This window comes from Scleropages formosus, chromosome 11, assembly GCF_900964775.1.
Source record: "Scleropages formosus chromosome 11, fSclFor1.1, whole genome shotgun sequence".
In the NCBI taxonomy this organism is placed as follows: Eukaryota; Metazoa; Chordata; class Actinopteri; order Osteoglossiformes; family Osteoglossidae; genus Scleropages; species Scleropages formosus.
The window spans coordinates 14086225-14104330 of record NC_041816.1 but is presented as its reverse complement, the minus strand read 5'-3'; the positions used below and the strand labels follow the sequence as shown (position 1 = coordinate 14104330).

At 41.0% G+C, this 18106-nt stretch overlaps 1 protein-coding gene across 1 annotated transcript in view; it reads right to left on the bottom strand.

The window, feature by feature from the left end:
• LOC108941092 (insulin-like growth factor 1 receptor) overlaps positions 1–18106 on the bottom strand; it is a gene marked incomplete at its 5' end in the record, with an annotated part of 80304 nt that overhangs the window by 12882 nt on the left and 49316 nt on the right. Inside the window, 5 exons of the mRNA XM_018763573.2 lie at positions 836–962; positions 2417–2625; positions 3344–3488; positions 4185–4321; positions 5125–5431. Of these exons, the coding sequence (XP_018619089.2) occupies positions 836–962; positions 2417–2625; positions 3344–3488; positions 4185–4321; positions 5125–5431 (925 nt within the window). The remainder of the gene's footprint in view (positions 1–835; positions 963–2416; positions 2626–3343; positions 3489–4184; positions 4322–5124; positions 5432–18106) is intronic.

The window sequence follows — 18106 nt, the reverse complement described above, 5'->3', positions numbered from 1 at the left end:
GTTCTGATGTTTGCCTTAATAAAGATGTCTACACAGCTTTTGCAAGCTTTTGTATGCCCAGTTCCCTGAAAGAACCGCAGTCGTTTCACAAATTCATTGTAGTGATTTTACTGTTGGCATCAGTTAAATAAATGACTACGGTAACATTTAGAGAAACGCACCATACCTTCTCCAGAGATATCTACAGCATTTACTTGCACTTTAAATGACATTTTATTCAATATTTGATGCTAAGGTGTTCTTGATCACTTTACATATTCTGTAACCAAGTCACACTGCAAAAAACTGCAAAAAAAGTTTTTCATTAGAAGTCTCCTATTTGCATGGACAACCACATGGAGACCTCCTAATCTTAAACAAAAAAAAAAAAAAAAACAAAAACTCTGGCAACCTTATCTTTCGATTCCAGCCACAGCTAAACCACCCACTTGCCAATATACTTCTAATAACTGACCAAAGAAAATGCCAAAATTAGAAATATGTATTTCAAATTTTTCCCAAAATATTTTTGACTATACTCAGGATATACATGTGGGCTTATTTAGTTTACAATTATTTGCTTTCTGTTGACTTGTGAATTAAGGATATATATTTAATATTCAACAACTTCACTACTGTTGTGTGTGGGTATGTAAGGGGGAGCTGAGTGACTGTGGATGTTTTGTTTAGTAAAAGTTAAGAAAACTCCCCAGTTGATCCAGGCTGAGTAACATCACTATAAGGCTCATAGGTTGTCAGCCTCCAATGCAGCCTTCATTCTTCTGTGGTTACACAATGCTCATGAAAAAGAGACAGGAGTAAGATATCTGCTGCAGCGCAACACTAGAATACTTACGCTTCTTTGTAATACACAATGAAGCTGATGAGGTCCCTGTAATCAGGGGGACGGTAGCGCTCCCAGGTCAATTTGATCCTGTTACTGCTTGTGCTGTTGGCCTTGAACTTGATAATGTGACTCTCACCTACAAAGAACAAAAGCTTTTGTTGGAGTAGGCTATTTTGAGTTACCTAGAAGTGGCACTGAAGCTCAAGGTTCATCATCTACACATCATTCAGTATTATCAAAATACATGTGCACCGCCAGTGTTAAAATGCATTGAGTCTGTTTAGGGAAAAATGGATGTGTCAAAAACTCCATATTCTATACATGAACACAATTTATTAAATGAAAGTGTGTTGCGAGCACTCAGGTCTTCAAATTAGCACCGATGATAAATCTTACCATTTAGATCTAAGCAAAAAAATTAAAAGTTTATTACAGCAGTTATGAAATCTGCGTTAGAAATTTTCCAGCAGGGAATAAGGGACAGAACACAAAAGACATGTTCTTAATGGCTGACTATGAAAGTGAGCAAGGGAGCCAGGCAGATATGAAGTTCAGCTGGGAAAATTTTTTGCAATTCCTTTGTAAGAAAAGGCCAATGCATTACTGCTGAAATTTTCACTTACACTATCAGAAGCGAGGGATGTCAGCTTAAACAGATAATACTGTACACCCAGTAAAATAAACTGTTGTATCGGTCAGTGTAAGCAGCAGTTGCAGGTATAAATTGTTAGCCATGTAACATTTTTGCATAAAAATTTTAAAACACTTCTCTACCTTCTGAACAGAATTTTGCACTGTCTGGTATGGTACACACCAGCCAGGACAGAGTAAATTGAAAACTAATATCTGAGTGTTACATTAGACAAATACAGGCATCCCTCAATTTACAACCTTTCATTATGCAAAGTATAATGGCTCTTGGATTTTGATATCCAATTTTTATTTTGTAAAAAAGTATAGTAAAGTATTAGTATAATGAAATTTATCTGAAGTGTGTCCAAAAAAAATTTGAAAGTTGCACAAATGAAACGTAAGTGCAGTAAAGTACTGCAGTTAGTGCTATCGTGCATCAGCTGTTTACAGTTCATTACAGTAAATTACACTGTTGGTTTTAAATTATATGTACTGTATGTATATTTAAGATTTTCATTAATGTTCATTGCCATCTACTGAATATAATTTGTTTATAAAATGTACTGCCTAGAAACATACCCATTAATGACCTCATTAAGCATTCGATAAATAGGTAAATGGTTTTGAAGTCTTGTTCAGGTTCACCCAGGCCTGTCTTTTCTCAACCAACCTTCCAGACTGAACCTCCCCCGCCTACTGAAGCCAGGATCACCTCTGTCAGCACAGACAACAGTGTTTCCAGAATACATTCTGATCCTTCACACTGACCAACACTTGTTATGCCGGAGTGAATAAGCTGTTGTGCACCCGGGGTAATGAAATAAAATGGGGAGTTGGGGGGGGGGAATCAAACAGCTATAAACAAAAGGAGAATGCTGACAACCCACATTTATGAGGAGGAGAATAAAAAACGATACAGCTGGAACAAAACCCAGATGTGATCGGACATTTACTCACAGCTCGCTCTGTCCCCATTGTTGCGAAAGTCTCCTTCCTCAAACTTCTCAGTGATGCCTGTCTTCTCCCACATTCTGCGGATTTCAGACACGCACAGCTTGGGGTTGAAGCGGAAAAACAGCTTCCCAGCCTTAATGGTGAGATTGTGTTGGGACCAGTCCCAGAGGTACTGAAGGTTTTGGTTATCCAGCGCAGAAAAAGAATACATCCTACAGGTGAACACACACACAAACAGTTGACTTAACATGAAACATATGGCAGTTGATATATCCTATCTATTGGCTGGGGCACAAATATATGGTAGTTAAAACAGTGCTTATTGCTTGACACTGAAATGTAAGAATGCAGAGAATGGACACTAGATCAGATGATATGGGCTTACAGAACTGAGCTGAAATGCTGCCACTGAGAAAGTATATTTGGCCGAGTCCTTGTCCTCTACAGATCTAAGTCAAGTCAAAGTAGCTTTAGCACCATTCCACCACATAGAGCTGGTACCAGAACCAAGTCCTGTGTGAATGTGCCCAACTGAAAAAGGGAAAAAACAGCTCTCAAAAATGGCCAGGCTCAAAACAGGGCAACACATTGCAACTGTCCATGTACTACTGAATGGTGAGGAATGGGAGGAAGGCAAGTGCTCTCAAATCAGTGTGTGTGAGTTTGAAACTCTATCCAGGGAGAGGCAACAACCAGAGGAGGAGAGGCCTTCCCATGACCTTCTCTTCCATCTTTAGAAATTTTACAGCTGCCCATGCCAAACCAGCTGCATTCCAACTTCCATCTATAGTAAATGCCAATAAATAAAGGGCATACACACACACACACACACACACACACACCAATAGCGGACTTGTTTTACTAAAAAACTTCTTTTTTTTTTTTTTTTTTAAAATGAATGTTTCAAATGGTGACAGGCTGCAGTCGTACCCTTCCAGGAGCTCCTCGCCATTGATGTAATGCAGGCTCTTGAGGAAGGACAGTGAGCCGAGAGTGTGCGAGTGCCGAATCCGCACATACCCCGTCACGGTCTGGATGAGGCCCATGAAGCTCTCCAGCTCCGATGCAATATTATCTTGGGAGTAGACAGCACCACCAAACCCAAGTTGAGTATTCATAATGTTTAACACAAGACTTTTGTGGTGACAGCACTGATTTATAGCTTCCATCACATACATCAAGAGATTATTTTCAAGTAACATTTTAACCAAACTTATTTTTGCGCACTAACCAGAAGTCACCCCAGTGTGCAATGAATGCTTTTAAAATATTGTTGTTAATAAGCAAATAATGCAGTTTTAATTCAACATATTTCTGTTTTTGGGATAACATTTCATGCACACTACACCTCAGGACCTCTGTTCTCCAACATGTTAGCTGGTTTTCATTTGAATCTTAACTAGACTTGAATCAGCCATTATAAAAAATTAGATCAATATTCTGTGTCTAATGGAAGCTGCAGAAAACAGAGTGCACTTTAGCAGATGGACAGTTACTCCCCTTGAATGTCAAAAGGTGGATTCATTTTGCAAGCATCTTCTCCCTAATGTTACTAACATTATTCAGACAACAAGCTCAGGTTGAATAAATACTCATATATGATTATAAAAATGACAAAGCAAGTAAAATCACAGAGAGATTGATCTGTTCAATTAAGCCAAACAAAGCGCAGAACAAACAAAAACAGTGTACGCAGCAGTTTTCCGGGAACCCGTTTCAAGTGTAAGGAGGGAATGAACGCTCGACAGCCTGAGAGACCTGCAGTACTTACTGCCCCGTCGGATATTGATGTGCAGATTGCCTCTGATGACTGTGCAGCCCTTAAGAGACTGAGCTGCATCCACCGAGTCGATGACCTTTTCCTCACAGATCTTGTCGCATAGGCCATCGCAGGCGCTGCAGAACATGCTGGGAGAATAGTGCACAGGACAAGGCAATCAACCCAGGTCCAGAACCTGAACTCCACTTCCAGAACACACCTCCAGCTATTCAGTGGTTCTGCCTGGAATACAAGACCACTACTCTCCCCAAAGTGATAGATGCTTTTAGTGCACATCCTGACTTTTTTTTTTTTTTTTTTTAAATTAAATGAGAAATGTACAACCAAAGACAGCAAAGACCAATTGCAAAACATGTAATTCTGTAACTGGCAACACAGCACATCTTCTGAAGATTACCTAAAAGGGTTATAAAGCATCTAACATATGCAATGATCACTAATCTCTGTGAGCATTACATGTGCTTAAGTCTAAACTGCAAATACAAAGAGGCTTAAAATATCCGTAATTGACTTAATGTCATATCCGTCTCAAGAAGAGGCAATATAACATCTACTCTTTAAGACGCCTTTTAATAAGCTTACTGAATTAGAAATAGCTTATTTAACACTTGGTAGATGCCATGCACTCAGCTCACTCAAGGGATTTGTTCACCGCGTTTTCATCGTCCCACTCCTGTACATGAACTCAGTCTTTACGGTTCACTAACAGATGTGCATTGTTTTAGCATTGCAGCTCACTAAATGTAGCACCAGGGTTAGTATAGTAAATAAGTTTTGATGATGCATTACCATTACTGTCATACATAAAAACAATAAAACATGTCCAGATAAATTTAACAACTTTCAAGTGGTATGTCCTCTTTATTATCACCAACTAACTGCATCTATTAATAAGGCTTTTGGCACTAGATAGCTACACACAGGCACTTACCTGTGGTTCTCGTTGCGAGTGAATCCTGGGGGGCAGTCTGGCATGCACTCGCCAGCATGGATGACGAACCTGTCCAAGTCGTTGGGCAGATGTACTTCTGAGCAGGTCTCCATGGTTATGCAGCGCCACCCCTCAAATTTGTAGGTGCCTTGGGGACAGTCTGGCACACAGTGACCCTCGTGGTAGTAGTGCAGGCAGGCGGCACAGGCTGCGTCGCTGTCAGGCACTGTGCAACTGCCCAGGCACTGGGGGTGGCAGCACTCTCCTGACACCGAACAACCTCTTCGCTCACATTTGCTGGGGCACACTGCAAGAGACACATAGCACACAAAGGCCATAAGTTCCCAGGTGCACATTTTCAGAAATATCAGTACAGAAAAGGTTGCGAGGTCTCGAGCCACTTCTCAATATTGAGAACCATACAGACTAATCAAAATTTGAAAGGTACAAAAATTACTGGCAATAAACAAAAAAAAACTGCCTTGCAACTTCTGCAGTTACAGGGAAAATACACTAAAGTACTCTCTGGGGAATAAAGACTTGATGAAGATGAGCCCCCAAGCCAAACCATAAGACAATGTCTTGCCAACTTAAGAATCAGCTCAAATATTCAAGAAGTCCAACAAATTCTTGATGGAGCCCAAGACAGCAACTTTTCAATTAGTAAGCAGTAACCCTGTAAACACTCAGGAATTGCTTGTAGAGGGGCATAGAGAACGAAGGAACAGCGTACACATCAGCACTGTTAGTCAGCTGCAGAGGCAGCCTCATTATAGCTAAATATGAGAGTCTTGTCCAGGTCTAATGAGAAGGCTATCTGGGGAGAGTGTGGGAGGGGAATTTCTGCTACTTCTTGAGAAGCATTGATGCTGATCAGCATTTTAATAGCTGGATTTCCCAGCTTCGGCTGGGGCGCATAGTGTCTGTGTGGGGTGTGCATGTAAGACAAGACACTGGTGTTTGTTTTGGAGCATCCTTCTCTCTGTGTGTAGAGAACCACTGCGGAAAAATCCCTCAGTGCTGATGGAATTCCACAAGGCCAACAACCAATAAAACACTAAAGCATTCGGTGAATCTCGGCAATGTATGTGAAGAAAGGAAATTGAAGTTAAAGCTAATTTGGTTATCACTATAAATTACATGACTCGTTCACTTCTCTCCACTGCTGGATGATAAACACTGAACTTCTCAAAACCGACCAGAGCATGAACACACTAAAAACATGACAGAGATGTGACTTTTGTTAGTAGAACAAGAATCAAAAGTAAACAGGTCATGGGCAGGATATCTGCTTGTCTCACTACAATGCAATATAAAACACTTCAATGTTTGCTGTGGACAGATTTTGTCAGTTTTGGAAGATATGGCATAAATAAATGACATTCCAGCTGGTTTACTTGTTAACAGTGCCTTTTACTTTAACATAGTAAAAAAACACCATGATTCCACAGCCTTCCAGAAAAGCTTTCAACTGCCTGTTTTCTAAGTACTTTGGCAAAACAGATTTTTACATTGCCATATTTCACAAACGCATGTTGCCTTAACTGGCACTTAGCACTGGTCTGCTCATAATAAATACAGAATTGCAGCAGCAATAAATCAAGCCAAAAAGACTGATTTACTGACTGACGTGTCTTCTTTTTCCAAACAACTGCACTGTAAAGAGTTTGAAATGGACCAGCTACCCTACACAGAACCGCTCCCAGATGCCTGCCACTGAGATGACAGTGTGACCTGGCAGTGTTCCCTTGTCTGAGGTGGGTCCCCCCAGAAGGATGGGCTGAGGGCTGGCCAAATGTTGAAACAGCCCCCCCCCAGGATCATTCCCCGAAGTGGAGTGACCAGCTAAACGAATTGCTCCAGCTCCACACCAGGTAAATGGCCGAGGGTCTTCATTGGACCTGTGGTCTCCTAGCAACAGACTCCGGGCTGGCATCATGCCCAGCACACTCAGGGCAAGCCCAAGATCTACCCGAATGAGATTTTTCTTTTATATACTGTTATATAAAGGAATGTATGGAATTACTAGGACAGTGAGCGGTATGTTTATTAATCTAATAGATGTACACAATGGCTGGGCGTATACAAGGGCCTGGTAGTTAATTCTCATTTGTTAAGAGACAAAAGGGGTTGATTCATGAGCTCTCTGCTATGCTCTGGTGTAACATTGAGGCAAAAGAGCCACAATTTGCAGATGAATATTTCATAAACATCTGTGGGACTAACACAAACACTGCACAACAGCACTGCTGCAAAGCAAACCAAAATTCATACGGACAGCATTTCATTCTGAGAAACAGCAGAGGGAGCTACTTTGGGATCCTGGGATTTTTACAATAGAATCTACAATCTAAACATTTCAGGAAATCTAAGATGAAAAGCAAAATCTGAAATGTTACAATAAACTTAGAATCCTAATGTATTAATTTTATATTTATTCATTTGGTTTAACCAATGCAACTTGAGGTTTACTCATTTTTGCACCAGTACTGCGTCCCTCTAAACAAACATAAGAAATTGGTCATTACGCACCTATTATATCAGATGAGAAAGACTGGTTCTGATTTAACGATTTTGCGGTAAAAGCAAGCAGCACTATATCCTCACCCATTTTATTCACAAGTTCCGAGGCCACCCTGAAGAGAAGCGTCACTGAGCCATGATAAATCCATTCATGGATACATCAGCGGCTGGTTGGTCAGCGAGTAACTGGAACTTGCACTTATAACTCCTTAAACAGCCACATGACCCTTATATTGCAACTACTTACAGATGGAAAAAAAATTGACAAAACTAATTACCTCAGACTGTTCAAATACTAAGTATGCTTACTAAACGTTATAAATAATTTCCAGAAATTGCTTAATGAAAATAAAAAAAAGTGCTCACGCTCGACAACCCATATAAGTCAACTCTGTTTTCCTGTGTGACCAAACAACCGTGGTATCAAGGATATGTTATTTTATTTATAGCTATCCCAAGTGCCGTCCTATTTCCACACTTCACTGCTACATGCACAGCTATGCCAGGCATTGTGGGTTTCCACTACTTGAGTGGGGAACTACCTAACATGGAAGAGACTTCTCTGGGGAATGACTACACTGACCCTCTCCCCCCACCCAAGACTGCTGCTAAACTTCTAGTGAAGCCAAGAATTTACTAATAAGGATTTCAACTCTAAATAAGATGTGCTGAATTACCCAAATCGGGAAAGGCATGGTGGTGAAAAGTAATGGATAGACGAATTTAAAGCTAAAATTTACTTTAAAAATAGTACGAAGCGCAGTTTTAAAATTCATATTTTAGGCTGTCTGGACAAAGCCTTAAGCACAACTAAAAAAACTGGCTTCACTTTGAATAGAATCCAGTGAAGGCAGTTTTTCAACTGAATTTTCAGTGAATTCTTTTCCACTGAAAATTTTTTTCTACTTTTCTTTTTCCTAATTTCTTTCTCATTTTTACATCTATTTCTATTGTCACGTACTGCTTAGTATAGATCTGTGGTGGTTCAGAGTATCTCAGAAGCATAGGGCTGTATACACCTTAGACAGCAGGTAGTCCATCATGCAGAAATTGCGCGCGCACACACACACACACACTATGGCCAGAGTCACCAACTCACCAGAAACGCATTTCTTTAGAATTTGGGAGGAAACCCACACAAACACCAAGAAAACGTGCAAACTCCACACAGACTGAGCTGCATTCAAATCCACATTTTATCCCACAGCCAAAGAGCTGCTGCACCACAGCGCCACCCCCCAAAAAACATCACTCCACCTAATTCACTCCACTGAACTGCAGACTCGCACGAGAAAAGAAATAGAGCCCTTTCAAGAATGGGGAAGAATTGTTTTAGTAAACCAAAGAAAACATGCCTTGAATACCCCCGTAGAGCACCAAGAAAAGGCAAGAAAACCGGGATACCATAAATGGTGCACTGGAAATACACCATCTGTCAGCCAGGCACAGTGAGCACAGCTTGCAGGTGCATGTCTTTATGTAAAACAGCAGAAACCTGAACCAGACAGAAAAATTTGTTTCTCCAGAGAATCAGAGAGCCTCCCTCACAGGCATGTCTGCCTGGAGTAGGCATTGAGGGCAAGGTCACCTCCTCCACAAAGAAAACACGCTAGGCAAAGGTGACACATGCTGGTCCAGCCCCTCAGGAAGACCCCTTACAGCAGGAGCTGACCGACGTGCAGCCGCTGATGCAGATGGCCTGCAGGACTGCAAATAAACTAAGAGGAGGCACATCACTGCGTTCCCCTGGCCGCTACATCCAGCTACATACTCTTGGCTGTTCTTGTATGAAAATGTTTGGAAAGGTAGGCATTCTATTTAAGAGTAAAGGAGAGAAACACTTGGTAACTTTGTTCCACCCTGCAGTATACATGTACACCAGGGGAAAACTGAAATTCAAGCACAGAAAAGCAAACAAATGGTCTTTCAAATCTATTTTCCTTAAAGACGACACCAGAATACGTAATAATTTTGTCACCATTTTCTTTTTTAAATGACGACTTCCCATGTTATAGCGTAACGTGTGATACGAACAGTCCCGAGTCCACGGCGCAGGAAGCTGTTCCACGTGCCAACTGAAATGGCTCTAAACAAAATTCTGACAAACATACCAAAAATACCACAGTGATTTTTGCTGTGGGGTCATTTCAGGCGAACTGAACAAAATGATTAAATGGCTCCTGAACACAGAAGGGGCAGGCTGCTCCAGCGAGACGCCGAGTTCTCACATTACAAGAAACATCAGTGCATCAGCTCAGATGCGCACACAGAACATGTAGATGGTATTCCATGCTTCACCTGAACAGGATAGTTATCCTATGATTTAGCCCACAAAGCAATTTGTTTTGTATACTAAACCACAACGATGCAGGAGACAAGGACTGCAAGGACAGTGGCTGCTGGTCTGCTGCCGTAGCTTGAACCGTGTAGTCTGCTAATGTCACCCTGAGCTGTTTGGGATCTTATCTTGATCATGCAACAAAGACCTCCCACACACCCAGAACACCAGGTACAACCAGAGCTCGTAGGAGAGGGTGATATGACTCTGACACGTAATAAGATTTGCGTTATCTGGTTCAAGGCCACAGCTCTACACAACAAAAACACCATTTATTGCAATATTCCCCAAGTTATTAATTGCAGTACAGTAACAATGTAACTGTGATTCAACGTGCCAGTGTGAGAGAAGGAAGATTCATCTCCCGTTATTCTGTCTAATTACCATGAAATTAAGACAGTCTCTCACTGAGGTGTGTGCTGGCAATAAGGTCAATCACACAACTCTAGGTACAGTCACTCTTTCTGAAAGGGAAACTTTACTTCCAATTACTTGTTTTAGATTTGGCCATGTATTCATGCGGGGGGGGGGGGATTCTAAGGCAGAGGCTAATAAATAAGTGACTGAAAGTACTGTGGAAATGGGCAATTTGACCTTAGCATAAAAAAACTGAAGTAAATAAGCTCTAAGGTAGGAACTGAGCAAGTATTTCAGTAATTGGTTTTAAAGCATATATTTAAGGCATATCTTACAGCACAAAACCGTCAAACTACTGTAAATTGAAAAAACTGAGGACTCTGAAGAGGTACAGTAAAAAATGTGCTATATATCTATCTTTTTTTTAACATTTAAAATGCGTCTTCCCTTAGGCAGTCATAATCATCTAAACCTTGGACTGTCTTCTTTTATCTAAAACACTGCAAATCTTGACAAGCCTGGCAGCACAACATAGTTCAAAGGAGGCATAATGGGACCAATTAATTTGTAGCTATCAGCATCTCAGGTAAGGTGTGTAAACATTAACTACGGTGACACAGCTGCTGGTAAACATGTCTTCATCACAAGAGATTTGGTGCATACACGTCTGAACGACAGAACAAAGAAAACGTTGGGGTAAAACGATAGGCGAAACTATTAAAAGGCATCAGTATCATTCTGGTAACGTTTAAAAACCATACTGAAAGTATGAGGCAAAGTTGTCCAACATACATAGCTGCAGGTGAGCCTGATTATCACTATAATAAGTATTTATTCAGCTGTTGTCTTTGCCCAGTGTCACACACATTGTGTGCCTTGTACCTGGTACAATATTGTTCCGTGAAATTTTTTTAGTCAACTGAAGGGGGACATAAAATGTGAATCTGATTCTGTGCTAAATATATTTACACATCTCTTTACAAACAATTCATATGAAGCAACCATTATAAATAAGTGTTTTGACATTAGCAGTGATGAGAGTCATACCAGGTACCAAGAAACTGGCAGCTCTAGCGATGGAGTGCCCATGGGTAGCAAACAGCCGACCTTCTTGCGAGCAGTAAATTATGTACCCTTAACAAAACCGCAGGCACTGGGCTGAAGAGAGGGAATCTGTAGTTCCCTCAGTTCCCTGATAAAGCAACCATTCAGCCCTGCTTGGCTGATAATGTTTCCAGTGCTTTCATTTTCTCCATTACCTGTCTAGGAACCTTAATAGCATTTTTATAAAGCATAAGAAAAAAGATGTGGGAATAATAATATTTCATGCTGAGGGCAAAACATTAGGACTCCACTGAATCTTGGGCTTTGTTTGGGCCATTTTGTATTTTCCACATTGTCTAAAAGGACAAAAAATTATTTTGAGGATGAAAAATGGAATGAGGAAGCCAGACATGCACTATTGGATGCAGGCCAGGCTCTGAGCAGAAGTAAACAATGCTGTTGTGTCTAGTCCTCTGTCCTCATGTCACCCCGTTGATCACTCCAACACTTGGCTCACGGGGCTCATTCCACAGACCGTCCAGAGTTACCACCTTTTTGTTCTTTACACTGAACTTTTCTATGAACTGGAACACCATTGGTCTGGAATGCTTTAATATAGTTAAGAATTTATTCAATTGTTTGGGGTTTTGTGAACTAGGAAAAAGAAAATTTGCTCTTACAGTAAACACTTAAGGCTGAATTTAAGTTTAGGTGCCACTGCAGTCTGGGAATTGTCCCAGAAGCACAAACCGGGGGACAAAGAAGTTTTATCCAAGATAAAAATATAAAGCTGGTAAGGTTGCTGGTAGTGTAGTGGTTAGAGCTACTGCCTTTGGACCCAAAGGTCGCAGGTTACATTGAGCAAGGTACTTACCCTAAAAGAAAAATTACCCAGCTGCATAAATGGGTAAATAAGTATCTTAACATTGTAATTTGTTTTGGAGAAAAGCATCAGCTAAATGAATACATGTAAATGTAGAGCTCTGTATCTCCTTAATCCTCTTCACTCCAGCCAGAGCATAGGGCCTTAGAGCGCTGTATACATATCCATTAATCTATCCATCCATTCATTAACAGCAACCACTTGTCTAATGCATGGTTGAAGTGGTCTATCCTGGAGCTTAAAGCACAAGGCAGACTACACTGTGGATGGGCCACCAGTCCGTTACACACATTCATTCACTCACACATACATAAAACAGCCTATTTAAAAATTTCCAATCCACCTGAAACACTTATCTTTGAACTACAGAAGGAAACCGGAGAACCCAGCCGAAGCCCACATGAAGAGGAGGGAACACACAGAGAAGTACCTATGGTTCCAGATGAACATGCAGAGACTGAATTGAAACAGCTGGCACAGGTTTGGTCGGAACACAACCAAACACAGAGTCCAGGAGCAGTGAAACAATGATGCTACTCCCTGTAGCACTGTGCCATCCTTGTATACATATACAGCCCTAAAAAGTTCAGCAGACCCTGGGGGACACTGAGCGTAAGAGAGAGCGAGCGAGCGAGAGGAGGAGAAAGATTTTATTTCACTGACATCACCTCGCTGCTCTGGTTGCCTGGACACCCAGCAGAGTAAAAACAGACAAACAAATAGAGACACAATTAGAAAGTAAATTATAAAAAAAAGCCTAGGCAGTAAAACTTCATTCAGCCCTGTTTTTCCAATAGTGATATTACAGTTGACCATCTTCCCTTGTCTCCTTTATATTTGTTAATTTAGACATTTACAAAAGAAATCTAGATCAAGTTAACTTGTTTTTAGAAAAGCTTTCCTCCACTGCCACCACACCTTTTTTTTTTTTTTATATCTCAAAAAAGTGCTATCAGTGCTTGGAAGACAGCTCAGACCATGGCACAAACTAAACCGCCTCGTGCAACCGTGTTCTCCTGGCAATGGTGGCCGCTTGTCATTTTATTTGCGTGCGAGAGTGTGCGATAAAGCACAAGAAAGACCTACATAAGTGTTACGCTAAGAAAACATTTTGGAAGGGGACAAGGGAAGATGCTCAAAAACAAAAGTGTTGTGATGATATGCAACCAGCAATGCCTCGCGAACCGTTTCCATGCGCAGAGCTCCAATTGTGTGGGTCCACTGCCAAACCGAATGCAAATATGCCGAGCGCTGTGAAAACAAGGGAACAGACGAGTGAGCGGAGAGCTGTGCTGTAAGAGGTGGCCGTTGGTGACCTTGCAGGCGAGCAACAGTGGTGAGACGAGGAGAGAGGAGGCAGCGAGAACCAGCAGCCACAAGTCTCAGAACACCATCCTCTCCTAGTTGGTTTTGGAAGAGCTCTTTTATTACTACGCACACAGACACATTCAACTGCAGCTACAGTACTCACTAGCACTACTGATTCCACTACATCCAGCACAAGCCCCACACAAAATGACTACTTGCAAGCAAACGTGACAAACTATCTTTCCTAAGCCTTTTGAAATGCATCAGGATCACATTACACAAGAAATCAATGCCACTTGGAGATACTTTAATAAAAATGTGAAGAACATTAAACTCTTACAGATCTTTTTCCAGTTGCGATGAACCACCATGACCTGAACAAGAAATTCATTATGAAAATATAGAGTATATGGAAGAGCTGTGATAAATTTACCAAATTCCTACTGCTCTTTTTAGGGAAAATGTTCATATGAATTTTATCTCATTTTTCAATTTAATATTTGTCAAAGATTGACTGCAATACAGTCATCTATAATGCATTATACATTACCCTAAATTGCCAGAACACATTGTAAAAGGGCCTCAACGCTCTATGATGGAAGAATGGCTGAGATGTTGCCCTTCACCAGCTCCCGCAACAGCTGACAGGACATGAGCTCTTCTGCCGATTCTCATATCAGCGCAGCACTGGACTGGAGGTTACCTCTGGGCAATGACTCCACCTTTTGCATCCTACTCAAGCTCACCTCCTCCACCAGTGACACTCCTCACTGGAAGCGGAAGGTTGGTAATTTTACCAACTTATATTCAACTAGAATAGAGCCAATGCTTCCTTAACTGTGCAGAGCTAAAGAGAACTGTCTGAAACCAAACACAACAACACAATTCATCTTCACATGGCAAGAGCCCAGGAAAAAAAAGAACCTAAGCAAACATAAAAATATGATCTCTAATATATGCTATTTATGTGTGGTACAGTCAGAAAAGACATAAGACGGCACATTTACACTTTCTAGTTTCTTCTAGTGCAAAGCACACAATTAGTCAAGCAGAAAAAGTCTATTAAGTATTGCTACATATTAGGAGTGTCACAGTCCCCACCATGGTACTGTTTAAAAGAGCTGTTTTTCTCCCACAAAAAAAAAAAAACTGTGCTGAGGTTCACTGGACCTTCAAGGTATTTCCACTGGCATTTCCACGTAATTACAGCTTTGTGCTTTGAAGTGAAAGAAAGGGGGAGCTGCTCATCGGCTGACCTACGGCCCACTGCAGGCCAGCACAGAGGGGCTATGTGCCGGTCTCCATGTTCAGGCATGCAAGGCATTTCCTATCACCACTGTTCAGTCACAACAACACACCCCTTCCTTCCATGCCCGTGTTCCTTCACAGTCGTTCTTGTTATTGTTCACAGGCTTTCTGGCCATGGGCAGGGGCAACACAGAGAACAGGCATCAGGGGTCATATTTGGATTATTATTATTATTATTTTAAATTCTGAAAGCCAAACGTGACCGCAAGAAAAACTTCCTCCAAGTGACTCTCGTAGCACATCATGTTTCCATAGAGATGGAAGTAAATGTTATGAACTGTTTTCTTGTACCCCAGTACAGCTACGCTTGAGCTTCTCTGCTAATTTTAATGAACTGTTTTCAAAGTCATGAAGTTCACCATTTTGTTAAAGAACCAGCTGAAGATTAAGAAAAACAAAGCACCTCAGCAGAATCACGTTTCGGTTAATAAATACTAAATGGAAGTGGGCAGCTATCACTAAGATATGTTTAACTGATAAGTTTTATGACCACGGTACCATCTCAATATTGCATTTTACAACACTGATGGCATGTTTTACCCTCACCCAGTAAACTGAAACCATGTGAAAGTCTTCTTGCTCTAGTTATGAGCAGTACAGTACCTAGCTTGCTTCCTCAACTGTAGTCCAAAGACAAAGCATTCATTGCATCATTACTTATCTTTCATACTGAAACCCATTGCATTTATTGCTTAACCATTTGAACATGAATAGCTGCATTTTTACAACATGCTTGAAGCACAAGTTATTTACTAATAAAAGGAAAGGCAAATTGTAAAATTTCAGCCAGGCGGCAAAATTTTATAGAAAATGTTTAAGAAATACATAATTATGTAATTATGTCTGGTTTTAAGAACTATACACATTTTTTAACATTCCAAATTTACAAGATAGGAAGAAACATTCTAAATTTGCAAACAAAAATCTTGGGTGTATTCCACCTGCTTGTATTTTCATACGAGCACACAAAGACAAAACCTCATATCCAACACTGAAATAGGCATAAAATTCAAAATTTCAGAAAATAGCAAAACATGTTTGTATGCCCTGTGTGAAATGCCAGTAATACAATGTTAGCAAGGTGAGTTTTTCCTTGGCTTTGATTGAGTAACTTTGCTGTCTTGCTTCCACTTTCTGCTATACACACTGGGACACGAGTAACCGTAGACACAAAGCCTGACGCCGAGAACTGTAAAGCCCACAACTGAGAGGTGTGGCAAATGTTTATGTAATTCAGCCTCATTTAAAGAGACACTTTTGAAAGAGTCAAAAACCATACAATAAGCAGCCAACTAGATAATGTAGTTGTATTTCTCATATTTCGGGGAAGGAAAAAGCCTTGTCCTGAAATTTCTATCCCACTTTAGTTGTTCTTACCAACTAACGGTGGACTAGCCATTTTTCGAAATACTGAACCATACATAGCGTGGTAGTGTCATGGACATCCTAAACAACCACACACAATGTGAAATACAACAGCAGAAAAACAAAAATGGATTTTCTTTGATTTCAGGTAAACTGGTAACTAGACCTTCATCATGAATTTGCCCTTTTTATATGACTGGGTTATAATATAGCACGTCTGAGTGGAAAATGTCAATGAAATGTTTCAGGTAGGGACGGCACTAATTTCTCAGATTTTGTTATATAAAGCCTAATGTACAAGAACTCATTTTAAGTTTGTTTTTCTACAAAGAAATTGGGTCAATACTGCATTGCTCTACATCCTCTGACACTTGCGCTCCTGCAGCAGAACACAGGTAGTGAGCCAATACTACTACAGAAAAGCTGAAGGAACGCCAGGAGCTCATGCGGGTCAAGATGGGTTTGGCCTTGGAAGTAGCTACTTACAGGAATGACGGACAGATTTTCTTTGTTTCAATTTCCCCCAACATACCCTGCTGTGGACACAAAGACCATTTGAGCAGCAAAAAGTAATGTATCATTACAGCAATCATCAGTGACGTCATTTGGGTCCTACTGTGGTTCACTGTATACTCTAGTTTGAAGTGGGAGAGATTAGGTTTAGCGGAGTGTGTAGAGCTAGCCGGACCCGGTGGGCTGCTCTCATTCCACATGTCCCTAGATTGCAGCGACAAGGGATGCGGAGATGGAGGATGAATCGGGGAGTAAATTTCCTGCCTGCTCAGCAGCCGCTGTCTCTCTCCCTACTCACTCACTCAGGACACTCTCCAAGTTCACATGAGGACTCCTAGTGGCCGCTGATTTTGGCTGCCATGAGGCGGCATATTTGTCAAAAACAGGTTGTGTTTACTGGCACAGAAGTACCTCCCTCTCACTGCTCTGCCCTCACACCTCGTCTTCTGAGATTGTAACGGGACTCCCTGCTACATCCCAAACACATGGCTTACTGCCAGGTGTGACCCTTATCTGAAGCTTTTAAAATCCACCTTTGAACACATGCAGCATTTACTTTAACAACATAACTCAACCTGTTCGACTGTTAAAATATTAACTTTTGGAATAAAACTCGTTTCATACAAGCTTGCCTTTACATTGCACTAGAGCTGTAGCCTAAAATAATTAAACGTACGGCAAATACCGAAACACTAGGTTTTTCCTGTGAAAAATCTAAAGGAACTCAACAAAAGAAATGGTTACAGTACTACAGCTCGGGGCTGTAATTAAAGTGTTGTAATTTATGCAAGTTAAAATATGAAAATGCAAGCTTGGCACAATGCACAGCACGAATCAAAAAAAGCTGCATCACATTTAGCTTGAACAGACATTTACACACACGGTAATTAAAAGCATGTAGTTCCCTCCATATACAAATAAAGAGTTCAAATTCAACCTGCCCAAAATATACACAAGAAAAAATATGCTCATTTGTACTTATCTTGAGTAATGAAGGTACTGTAACTGTAGAGCGTGTGCTGCTTTAGGAAGGAAAACTATCGGAAGCTGCGTTTCTCTTGTGATTTATCACAACGCACAGTATACATGGTGTGCCCTAATAGCATCTGGTAGACCATGAAACATGTTCAAGCTCATACTGCTGTATGAGGCAATGTGTGACACAATCTAGAAGGGAAATCAAACCCAGACACCAGATGCTGAGACAATACAGGTTTCCAGAACCAATGGTAGTTCAGAGCTGATGAAATTAAAGAAGTTCAAAGAAAATTACACACACAGTGCGGTGGCGCAGTGGGTTGGACCGCAGTCCTGCTCTCCGGTGGGTCTGGGGTTCGACTCCC